General features: G+C 43.1%; 1 protein-coding gene across 5 annotated transcripts in view; it reads left to right on the forward strand.

Annotated features, from left to right (window-relative positions):
- Patr-1 (Protein associated with topo II related - 1) overlaps positions 1 to 12,818 on the forward strand; it is a 246,701-nt gene that overhangs the window by 76,064 nt on the left and 157,819 nt on the right. For all 5 annotated transcript variants that reach the window (XM_055078308.2, XM_072285096.1, XM_055078309.2 and 2 more), the window contains one exon: positions 4,718 to 4,837. In XM_055078308.2, the coding sequence (XP_054934283.2) occupies positions 4,718 to 4,837 (120 nt within the window). The remainder of the gene's footprint in view (positions 1 to 4,717; positions 4,838 to 12,818) is intronic.

Raw genomic sequence — 12,818 nt, forward strand, 5'->3', positions numbered from 1 at the left:
CATGCTCCTTATACTTGTGGTTACAAAGAACCGTTCTGATTAGTTTTAAAAGCTTTCTTTGCTTTTTTCTTCGGGTTTGTCATTCATTGTTTGTTGTCATTTCCTCACTGGGAATATTTGTGCATATGTATAGGCTACTTCGTATGGGCTTGCTACTGGGTGTGTTCAGATATATATATTATAGAAATGCAGCGTTGGCTCACAGAAGTTCACTTGTGATTCTACCTTCCTGAGCACATCTGGCACAATTGCTGAAGAGCAGCTTGACCCTCAAAGGACAGAAAGACATTATAGCAGAACCCCACTGATACATTTTAAAGGGACTGCAGAAAAAAAAATTGGAAAATTTAAGTGAGGAAGGCCCGAAATCACAACAGCAACGTCAGAAACAGATTTCAATAAATGCCAGTACAGTTATTAGACATTTTGGCGCTCATAAACCAGTCCGAAGATTGCATGTGTGTGCATGTATAATTAAGGGACAGATACTATATGTTTTATGGCAGGGGTGGCCCCTTTACACTCTGTAAATGCTTCATCACAATATTCATGTTGTTATAAATAATTCTTTGCATACTTCAGGCACTTTCTGTCTATCATGCCACTGACTCAATGCAAGTTGCCTATTAGCTTTGGCTACTAGATATGTACTCGTGGTCATGACGCCGTTTTGGTTGTTCAATTGTCATCATTCTAACTTTGTTGGCTGACTCTCATTAGGTCGTCTTCGTCATGCCATTGCCATCACACAGTTGATATCATACCATTGTCATGATGTCATCACCATGCTATCGTCATTAGATTGTTGCCACCATTCCAAATAGTCATTGTTGCATCCATGTCATCCATGTCACCATTCCATGTCATCGTTGCATCATCATCATATCCCTGTTGTTGTTCCAATGATGTCATTCCTTCATCATTATTCCATGGTACCATAGTTATTGCATCGTTATTCCATGCTGTCATCATGCAATTGTGATTGTGCCTTCTTTGTCATGCCATCATCATCATACAGTAATTGTCATGCATTTGTTGTGCTGTTCGGATGTCATTGTGCTCATTCTGTCATTGTCATTCTTCCTTTGTCATCCCTCATCCTCGTCATAACATTGTGTGTTTAATGTTATAAACATTTGACGCCGAAGGTGCATTGACTTTTCTAAGGTCTTGCATCGGACAATACAAGGAGACAAGCCAAATCAACACACTGTCACACAAGCTGACAAAGCACGCAGCGATGTCCGATGAGACATCGTTGTGGTGGTTCATTTGTGCCGTCATGTCACAGAAAAGAATATCAACATTTTTTTCACCTGCGCCAAAGCATCCATGTCAAGACACTAAAGCGAGAAAAGATAACTACGTTCTTATTTATTTTTGTACTTTACTTTTATTCGCGAGAATACGTGGAGCCTCTTCAATTTTCTTGTTCTTGCTGCCCGCTGGCTCGACCCCGCGCAGCGGTTAGGGCAACACGACCACCGTGCGGTGCACTTCGGTGCGCGTTCGTTTTTGTCTGGCCAAGTGGATCTTCGCCTGGCAGAGTGTTGGACGCTTTCTGGCTAACAGACGAGTAAAAACAAAAAACAAAAACAATAAACAATGGTCGCTTCCCGCCATCACTGTAGGGACTCGACGGATTGCACCGCGTTCGCTTGAGCGCAACCTCTCTGGAAAGTCTTGTCTCGCCAGTGTAGGATACAGAGCAGTATGCGTATGGTTCTCGGTGGACCAGGAGTCTCACGTTTTCTTCGATATTCCTTCGGTAGCCACACTAGGTGCCCAAAGTAGGCATTCGATTGCGGCCAACATGCTTTCCTTTGTGCTTTCTTCTTTTTTTTTTCATTTCGGTGCTCCGTTCTTACAAAAGAAAAAAAGACATTGTTGCAGTGCAGCGAATCACCGCATGGTGAAAGTTTGATTTCGTTACTTCTTCTTTTGCGGGCCACGGGATGCTTCAGTTGCCGGATACTCTTACATTATTGCGATAGCAATTATATGGACACTCCAGGTGCATTCCTGCCATCGCCCTCATGTTCCGTGTAAAGTCGAAGGGCGATAACATAGCAAACGCATGCCGCATGCTGCATGTGCAAGTGAAAGCATTGGGGGGAGAGGGGTGGCATGGGTGAGCTGGCGATGGTGGCTCGGTCTTGTGTGCACAAGGGGAAAAGTGGGGAGAAAGCACGCTGCCTTCCGTGGCGTGCGATACATCGGGTGGAGTGGAGCGGGCGGGCCTTAGGATTCTGTGATCTGTGAATCTGTGTTTGTCCAACATATTTATTTGCGTTGTTTGACATATTACATACAGTGACTTTTTCTTGGATATGTAGATTTATTGGAGACTTACACGTATATTTAAATATCTTGTTGCAATGTATTGTGTATACCTGCAGTGAACTTTGTTTCCAGTGACACTTTTTTGCCCTTTATCAAGCTGTATCTTCACATTTGTATGTTCCATTGTATCTTTTGTGTGCAATGGATGCCCAAGGTTTTGAACCACCGTTAGAAGACGGAGAGGTTCGGCGCTGCCTTGGCTCATCTGATACGGTATCACAATGAGGGTGACGACTTCTTGTCTGCAGTTGTCACCGGGGACGAATCATGGTGCCACTATTAAGAGCCTGAAACACGACGGCAATGCTTACAGTGGAAACATTCAACATCACCATCCCCATGGGCCATTATTGATCGAATTTGCTAAACCTAAAGAGACTATCAATTGTTTCGGATATTGTGAAACGCCGGATCGGCTGCATGTTGCAATCAAGAACAAACAATGTGGGAAATTGACCAATGGGGTCATCTTCCTCCACTACAATGCCCATCCCCACATCGTTGGTGTGGTTAACACAAAACTGGCAAAGTTCAAGTGGGAAACACTGCTACATCTGCCATACAGCCCAGACCTGTCACCTTGCGATTTCCACAATTTGGGGCAATTGGAAAAATAGCTCAAGGGAACCAGATTCGCATCGGATGATGATGTTAAAGAGTAAGTTACAGACTTCTTGAAGTGGCAACCCAAGGAGCTTTATGAGACGGGAATCACGCGACACGTTAGTCAGTGGGAAAATTTCTGAATGCTCATGGAGACTACTTTTAAATAAAGTACCCCGTTTGTCATATATTTGCATTGGCTCACTTTCATTTGACTTGCCCTCGTATATTTTGCATAACTCGTGCCTTTTATATGTGCTCTTTGTTGTGACTAGAATTTCGGTGCATTTACTTACAATACACGAGCGGTGACCGCTCCTCTTGCGCAATACAGTACAGCGTCATTGAGAGTTTTCCCTGGCCACTGCATATGTACAAAAATGTTTACAAGGTTCTTGAATGAAAAAGTTTCATTAAAATATTTGTCCTCAACTTCATTTCATGGCTTTTACATTTTTCATATCAGTGGCATGCACTGCTTTGTTGGTTTCGAGCTAATATAGTTCTAAAGTTCGTGTAATATTTTCTTTACTTATTAAATAAACAAAAAAACATAAGAGCATTGATGTCAGTTATTTCGGGCACAATAATTTTTGGGACATACAAGTATATTTTTCTATTAAAAAATGCATTTTTTACTTGTCTTCACAGTACATAGCGTTAAAAAGTTTGTTTCGAGCATCTTTGGCAATGGCATTGCAGTTATTATTCATGCATTTGATCCCTCGACACATTTTATAAGGAGACGACCGAGCTGCAACGTGAGCCCCCCCCCCCAAACACGTAGTTTCTGGCTACGCCACTGTCCTCAGGCTATCGTTTTCACACTATCATCATCACAATGCTTTCATTGTCCCATCGACGTCATCCCATCGTCACTGCATCATTGTCATACAGTTGTTGCCATGCTGTCACAATCATAGCCGACTATGGCAAGTGAGTGTCATGGCAAAGTTAGCCTATCCCGAGGACAGTATATGTCACATAGACAAACGGGTGGAAATCTCAGACTGACCCCCGCAGATTATAAATGTTTCTCCAGCAACACAGAGTCTTGCTACATTGCTTGAATGCTAATCACATTAACCTCAACAGCCATTGTGAGATGTGTTCTGCGGAAATTTTTTGCATTCGCTTGACCATATAACAGAACTGAATTGCATAACAGAACTATGAGCCGACTTTAGGGAACCGGCAAAAACTGCAACCGAGCCAAGACGCTTATGTGTACTTCCATCATTGTGAGATCAGGCCATGGGCAGGGCTTGACAGGCTTAACCGCGAGTATACACTTATCGTCTTTAGCAAAGTGTGAGAGTGAATTTGCCTCTGCAACACTGTATTTATGTGACCACCAAGTTCAAACACTTTGTAAAATGTGGCTACATTAAAGAATGGCGACATATCTGATCGGAACATAATACATGGGAGTCAATGGGCTTTAGGTTGGGTCCGCAGAGTTGGGTCCGCAGCCGGGAAAGCTCAATAGCAAAGAACATATCAGTAGGGTTCTAATGTTTTCACTTGGCTCTCTGATTCAGGTTCTTGCAGCGAACTCGAAATCGAAACATAACTGATGTTTTTCTTTTTTATAAATTGATAAAAATTGTGTAATCTTCTATGAGATAAATGAAATTTTATTTAAAATATGAAAGCTTACATTATCTTTTTAAAATAAAGGTTTTTCTGTGATCTTCCATGCATTCAGAAACAGCATTATTGTGCTTTTTGAGCTGTAGTTTACTGCCAATGCCTGAAATCTTCCTTTCAGGGTTCCCCAAAGACAGATACAATCTGGACACCAAAGGCGGTATATCCACCTGCTGATGACAGACTTGCTTCCCTCCTCTGGAAACTACAGCAGCAAAGCTCTGGACAAGTTTTATCCCAGGTGCGCTCTTTCTGGACATCTTCATGTGACCATTTCGAAATGTGAAAGCAGGCTTCTTGCTTTGCAAATGTTCCTGTAATTTGATCTTTGGATATCTTAGGTTCTGGTCTTCTGTAGCTGATTTCCACGAAGGTGTGTGATAAAATGGAAATTGTTTTTTTTTTCTTTTCTTTAATTCATTTATTATTCCCTTAAGGGCCCCATGTGGGGTATTACATGGGGGGGGGGGGGGTGGCAAACAATAGTACAAATTCCGAAGGAATGGTCATGTACAAAGCAACAAAAAGCAACAACAGAAAAGACACTGCAAAAAAAAAAAACAGGTTTTTGCATAATTAGTTGAAAATATGGATGATTAGTAACTCTCAAAATTTCAAAGGGTTTCACTCTACGACAGCGGATTCCGGAAGCGAGTTCCATTGTTCTATTGCAATGGGAAGGGAAGGCTTTGTTGAAAGCGTTTGTAGAACCATGAAGGCGTTGGATATTTAAAGAATTGAATAGACCATGTGATAAGCGCACGGGTGGAAATAAAAGCGAGGAATGAAGGTCAGGAAAATTATAGTACAATTTAAGGAATAGGCAGAGTTGCAAAATCATACGTCTTGATGCTAAAAGGGGCAGACCAATAGATAATTTCAAGTTAGTAACACTGATAGCGTTGTCATAATTCGATAAAACGGGAAGCATGGTTTTGAGTAGCTACTAAAGTGTCAGTCAAGTACTTTTGATGCAGATTCCAAATTGTAGACGCACATTCTAATTTGGTACGGATGAAAATTTCATATGCTAGTTTACGAATCGACGGAGGAGACAAGGATAGGGACCTTTTAATATAGTCAAGGGATCTTGAGACACTGGCTGTTATTTGAAGAACGTGGTTCGACCAATTTAGTTTGTTAATGATGATAACGCCAAGGTAGCGGTAACTGTCGCCCTCATATAAATTCACAGAGCCTAAAGAATATGGAAATATAGATATAGAGCATTTACATGATACATGCATTAACTTACGTTTGGAGACATTTAGTTCCATCATCCAGCGTGAGCACCACTTGTCAATAGAATTTAGGTCATTTTGCAGAATAGATTGGTCAGTGTGCGTAGTGACATGACGGTAAATAACACAGTCATTGGTGAATAGACGTATTGTTGGGAAGTCGTTATTGTATATTAGAAAAAGGAGTGGGCTGAGGACGGGTCCCTGTGGTACACCCGATATTTCTTTGGTAGTATCTGAACAGCGACTGCCAACACAGGTGAACTGGAGGCGATCTGTCAGGAAGCAGATGATCCATGGTAGGATTAGTGGGTCGAGGGGAAGGCATGAAAGTTTGGACACTAGTCGATGGTGAGGGACGCGATCGGAAGCCTTTGAAAAATCTATGTAAATTATGTCAGTCTGAAATGAATCTGTTTAGGTGGAGATCTGTGATGAATTTAAAGAGTTGTGTTTCGCATGATAAGCCCGGACGAAAGCCATGTTGTTTGCTAAAGAAAAAAGAATTTCTGTGTAGGTGGGACGCTATATGGGAATATATTGACACGTGAACTCGTTTATCTTTTATGGGTGAGCTGGTTTCGTTGTGGCTTTGTTGTGTGATGCAGATGACTGCCCTGTTTCTTCTTGTTTTGATCCTTGACAGCAGCTATTTATTCCTGGGTCAATAAATAAAACACTCAGTTGTTAGTGTGCCTATACATAGTTGTCTCGTGTCTCCTTCCTTCATCCGTTGTTTTATTTGGCACCTTCATTGTAATCATTTAGCTCTTTTAGTTGGTTTGTGTACCAAGGCTTTCCCATAACATTACGAATGTAAACAAGGGGTACGTAATTATTGATTAAGCTGAGTAGCTTTTGCTTATACAACAGCCAGTTTCCGTCAACAGACCTTCTGAAAGCAGTTTCTTTTAGGTATTCAAAAAAAATATTTAGCTCAATGTTAATTTTGGAAAATTCAGCTTTATTATAGTCCTGTATTAATTTTATTCAACGCTGTTTGATTGGATTGGAACAGGGATATTCAAATTGAAAAGGACAATACTGCGATCACTCAGCCCACTGACACATGCTAACGACTTAATGTATTCGGGTTGAGAAGTGAGGACCAGGTCAAGGGTGTTTGAGCCACGTGTAGGAAAGTTTACTGTTTGTGTAAGGTTGAAGTTCAAGGAAATCAAGGAAATCTTTTGACTGGCGGAATGATGCTGTTAGATTGTCCCAGTTGATATCTGGAAAGTTAAAATCACCACAAATAACATAGTTAACGCATGCGAATTGAGGGGTGGCATCTAAAATGACAGTGTTAAGTTCTTCGATAAACGAACGGTCACAATCGGGTGGGCGATAACAAGATATGAGTATGCATGTGCATGTTGGCATGGATATGTGCACACAAAGAATTTCTTTCGTGAGTACAATTGTTCTGGAGCTGGTAACAAGGAATGCTGTTTTTTGTGGGTGAAGACAAGAATGCCACCACCCCTTTATTCCTCCTTATCGCATCTGAAAACAGTGTAGGGGGAACCTGCATGCAGTAGCGCAGTGCTATCTATGTCAGGGGTTAACCAAGACTCAGTGAAAATGTCCATGTCTGTATTATTGTCATCAAGAAGGGCTTTAATGGTATTTTTTTTTTTTTTGACATGTAACTGCAAACATTAACCAGTATAAGTATAACAGATAGTATGTGATTGCGTGATGTGTCAACAGGATTTAGTAGCGGCTGGGGGGGAAAGGAGAGGGCCGGGCAAGCCTGCAGTGATGGCTAGGATTTAACTTCTAAGACTGAGTCGGATTGCACATCATAAAAAAACTGCCTTTCATCCATGTGAAGCTTATTGAAGCGTATCTTGAAAGTGGAGGTGTTGTTTTGTTTCACATAGGCGTACAACTTTTTCCTTGCAAACCGGATACGCGATGAAAAATCTTCCTGAATAGAAATTGTCGAACCTTTAAGCTTTGGCCTGGCAGACAGGCTGCTACACTTATCTTTGAACCGCGCAAGTTTCACTGTAATTGGTCGGTGCTTACCGGCCTGGAAACGGCCAAGCCTGTGTGCGCGTTCTATGTCATTTTTGGTGATGGCAGTTTTAAGTTTATCTGCACACAGTGAAATAACACGAGACTGATTGCTCCCAAGGTTCATCATGCGCATCCTCAACATAGAAGAAAAGTAGGTTGTACCAGCAAAGGCGGTTTTCCGAGTCATCGCATTTCTGTACGAGGTTGCTTATTTGTGAAGTGAGTTTAATTATTTCAGGGTTGTCACTAGATACAGGTATCGAGTGACTTGATTTATGAGCATCTACAATTTTCTCAATCTTCAGTTACACTGTGGCATGCTTTGAAGTATATGGCACCCCTGATTTATGCCCTTCATTAATACCTAACATCGTGGAAAATGGAGTGCTGATAACAGTGAACTAGAACGTTAATGCATTTAGCCACCTACTTTGAGATCATGTATCTCTAAACATGTACTTCAGGACAGGATTTCTGTGAAGTGGACATTACTTCATATTACTGCTTGGCCTCACTTACACATTCGAGACATCTATGAAAATATGCGTTGGTTGTCTCTCACTGACGACATCCAGGTACCTCCGCCTATATCCGTTCTGGCATCTGTATCCTGTTCTGTTGCCTATAACTCTACCGTTCTCTTCATACCTTTCACTGCTTTCATTCATTGCCACCTCTCGCCACTCCCAACCGCGCTGCTTGGCCTTCTAAATTCTGGTGTGACAACCTGGTGTGACTCACCTTCCTGTAAAGAACCACTTTCCATTCTCGAATAAACTGCTTTGCGGCAAACCTCTTGGCACTGTAGAGCCTTACGACACCCTTTCCATGTTGGAACTTCCTGTTGGATCGTCAGAGGTCAACACCCTCTACTCTAGTCCTGTAACTGCCACATCGCCTGAAGAAGTTTTCAGCCATGTCATCGACAATGCTTTAAACCCCAAGCAACGCCTTGACCGTCTCCGTCTCCAACAAATTTCGCCCTGCTTTTCACAGCCATAGTACTTCTCTGGGCCGAACAATGACTGTATGTCACTGGATTGACACTCGTGCTCACTCACCGCTACGGCGACGACCATACCGTGTATCATAAACAGAATGCTGCGTCACTGATGAGCAAGTAGGTGAAATGCTAAAGCGTGGCGTCATTGAACCGTCCGACAGTCCATGGGCATCCCTAGTTCTTTTAGTTAAGAAGAAGGACGGCTTGATCTGCTTTTACGTGGATTACTGTCGCCTAAACAAAATAACCCGAAAGGATGTTTAGCCATTGCCGCCGATTGACGACACCCAAGACTGCTTACAAAGTGCAGAGTTCTTTTCCTTCCTCGATCTATGCGCTGGTTATTGGCAAGTGCCTATGACTGCAGACGATAAGCCAAAAACTGTTTTCATCACACCAGATGGCTTATAAAAATTTCCTGTGATGCCATTTGGCCTTTGCAATGCACCCGCCACATTTCAGTGCATGATGGGTACCATTCTCCGAAGCCTCAAATGGAACACGTGCTTGTGTTGCTTGGATGATCTAGTAGTGTTTGCACCAGATTTTACTACTCGCCTTCATTGCTTGGAGCAGGTTTTACACTGACTCAGTGACTCTGGCCTCCAAATAAACTTCAAAAAATGTCACTTTGGGTCACGCAAGCTGACTATTCTCGGACATGTCGTGTTGAAGGATGATACTCTTCCTGATGCCGTTAAGCTACGTGCTGTTAAAGAATTGCGGAAGCCCACATCTGTAAAACACTTGCGCAGTTTCATTGGCCTCTGTTCGTACTTACGCTGCTTCATTCGAAATTTTGCTTTGATTATGGCATCGCTGACGGAGCTTCTTAGACCTCAATCTTCCCGTGTGGTCCCCGGCTTGCGATGATGCCTTCGCAACGCTAAGTTGCCTGCTCACTGAGGCTCCAAGAGTATGGCATCCGGGTTGTCTACCGCTTTGGCAAGAAGCATGCCGATGCTCTTTCGCACTCACCTACCCACACCGACATCGTCAGTGTCTCTATCCTAGACGACCCACTTCCTCCATTAGCCTCTGTCGACATAGCTTTAGGACAGCGAAAGTACTCCTGGATTTCATCTTTGATAGATTCGCCTCTGATACGCCTGCGTGCCCAACATTGCGAGTACTATGCCGACAAGCTTCGTATTTCGCCATCTGCGACGAAATCGTTTATTGCCATAACTACCATTTCGACGGCCGCTAATGGCTGCTAGTAATACCCCGGCATCTCTGTGCTGATGTATGTGCCGTTTTCCTCGCCAATTCTCGGTGCCCACAAGCTGGTATCTTCAAGACCTACACCAGACTACATACAACAAAGGTTTTATTGGCGCGGTATGTACACCTTTGTGTAAAAGTACATTTGCTCTTGCACAGAATGTCAATGCCACAAGCCTGATCCTTGCCGCTCTTCTGGACCAATGCAACCTTTGCTGTGCCCTTCGGGACCCTTTGACTGGGTTGGGATAGACCTATACGGGCCTCTGCCATACACTGCTGCTGGGAATCGCTGGGTCGTTGTGGCTTTAGACCACGTCACGGGGTATCAGAAACAGCCGCTCTGCCAGTTGCGACAGCTCGTGACGTTGCATCCTTCCTGCTTCAACGCGTCGTTTTACGTGGCAGTGCTCCCCACGAACTCCTGAGCGACCGAGGCCGCGTCTTTTTCGTCGATGTCATTTAAAAACATGTCACTGAATGCCTCGTTATTCATCGCTTTACCACCACATATTACCCGCAAGCAAACTGCTTGACAGAGCGCTTTAACCTAACTCTTGGTAACATGCTTTCGATATATGTCGCCTCCAACCACACCAACTGGGACCTCGTCCTTCCCCATGTCACGTATGCCTACAATACGGCACCCCAGGCAATAACGGGCCTTTCTCACTTCTTTCTACTGTATGATCAAGAACTGTCATCTCCCATTGGCACTATTCTTCCTTAACGCCCCTACTTGTCGGAGGGTACACCGGTTTCTGAAGCCACCCGGTATGCAGAAGAATGTCGACAACTAGCACGCTCGCTTACAGCACAAGAACAAATGCTACAGAACTCGTCATGACGACGGGCGTCCCCACCACCAGTTTTCACATGACGCTTTCGTTTGGTTGTAGTTGCCTCCTACATTGCCGCCAGGTGTCTCCTCCGAGTTTGTCTCCAGATACCATGGACCCTACTAGGTCTTACAGCGAACTTCTGCGGTAAACTACATCGAATCTCTGACGCTCCCTACCGACCTGCGTCGCCAAGGCCACAAAACTGTGCACATAGATCGCCTCAAGCCGTTTCACAAACCCTTGATTCGCCCTCACTATGCCTTAGGCCACCTCTGTGGCTCCATCTTTAGCAAGGGGGGAAGATGTAATAAAGTGCGCCATGCAGAGCTCCTCAGCTGGATTGCCAGCACTACGCAAGTGGCGCTCAGGCTAGACGTTCCTGGTGTGACTGGCTCAGCCTATGGTGTTGTCTTCCAGTCAATTCGTGTTGTCCACAGCCTTGTCAGACTTCCTTGTAACAATACCTAAAAATATAGAGCAAACATTTTTTTTGCATGTCATAGTGCAACTGCCACAATGACACGCACTCCTGTTAGCTTGCGGATATTTATTTCATTTCCATAGTTGTATGATGCACTAACTCATATGTTCACAACATTTTGTTCATCTACAGTTGCAGTCAAAGGTTTGGGGACCAAAGGTACCACGATTGTCTTCTTTTTTATTTTTTCGCAGTCCAGACATTGCGGCTGAAATCAAGAGTGCATGCGCACTCGTGCCTGTTTGTCCAATACAGTGTATTGAAGAAATACTAGGCCGTGGGGCTGGGCTTCAATATATTCAATATATGACTTGTTCCCTAAACTTCTCATTGCGACTTTACACTCAGCAGTATTTTAGAAAAAGGTGGAAAGTGCCCCGGAATTGCGTTGTAAAAAAATATAAATAAGATGGTGTTAAACTTTGTACTCTATTAAAACATCCTAATATTAGTCTTCATCATGTCAATGTTACTGTACGTTTTCTCTTCGTTTCTATGGTCCTTCCTTTGCTGTTTTGTTTTGGCTTTCAGTTTCAAGGGTCTCTTTTTGCCCTCCGCAACTCCATCAATAGAGTGCATATGAAAAAAATGCACAAAGGTCCACAAGAGGCCCTAAGTGCTTTAGCATGCTTACACTGTAGCAGTTGCCATAAAACTTAAACTTGCGTTTTTGCGCCGGTCTTTACATTCTCTCCATCAGCAACACCAAAAAAGGCATGAAATAGATCCTTGACAGACGCGAGGTACTCTCAAAAAAGTGCATGCCACCATAAACAAACAAAAGAGGAGCACACGAGAGCTACACAGGCCTCCCCCATGACTATAGGATGCACTAGATAGAAAAGCAAGTCGTAATACCGAAACGTTTGTTAGACAAGTTGTTTATGTGATAAAAGCTTCACGTGAAATTATTAGTCAATGAAGGGGCATACCCACTTTCTGGTCGACACAACTAAAATGAATTAAATAAGTACTTCAAAGTGACATGTATGCAAGTATTCATATATTTTTTGAAAGCTAGAGATAAGTGCGATTAGAATAACGCAACATCCGACAAGCAATACTTTGGACCAGCCTCACCCTACCTTGCGACACTACATATGTCCTTGTGCTTATAAAACTATTTCTTCACCAAATTTTGGCATTCTGTCCTGCATGTCTCACTTCTTGTTCCCGATATTTGATGTAATTCTATTATTTGCATGCGGGGACGAATTGTGTGCAGGATCCAACTGTAGGGTCAAGGCAAAGGGTGCGGATCAGCTTGCACAAGTGGCATACTTCACTGCGCATTAAGCATTCTTTGCACTTGAACAGTAGGCTTATAGTTTCCTTAATAAGAATGTGGTCTTGAAATATCATAACCTGTTCTGGTTAATGTATGGTAGGTTCTTTTGTGATTGTAC

Source organism: Dermacentor andersoni, chromosome 10 (assembly GCF_023375885.2).
Source record: "Dermacentor andersoni chromosome 10, qqDerAnde1_hic_scaffold, whole genome shotgun sequence".
NCBI lineage: Eukaryota > Metazoa > Arthropoda > Arachnida > Ixodida > Ixodidae > Dermacentor > Dermacentor andersoni.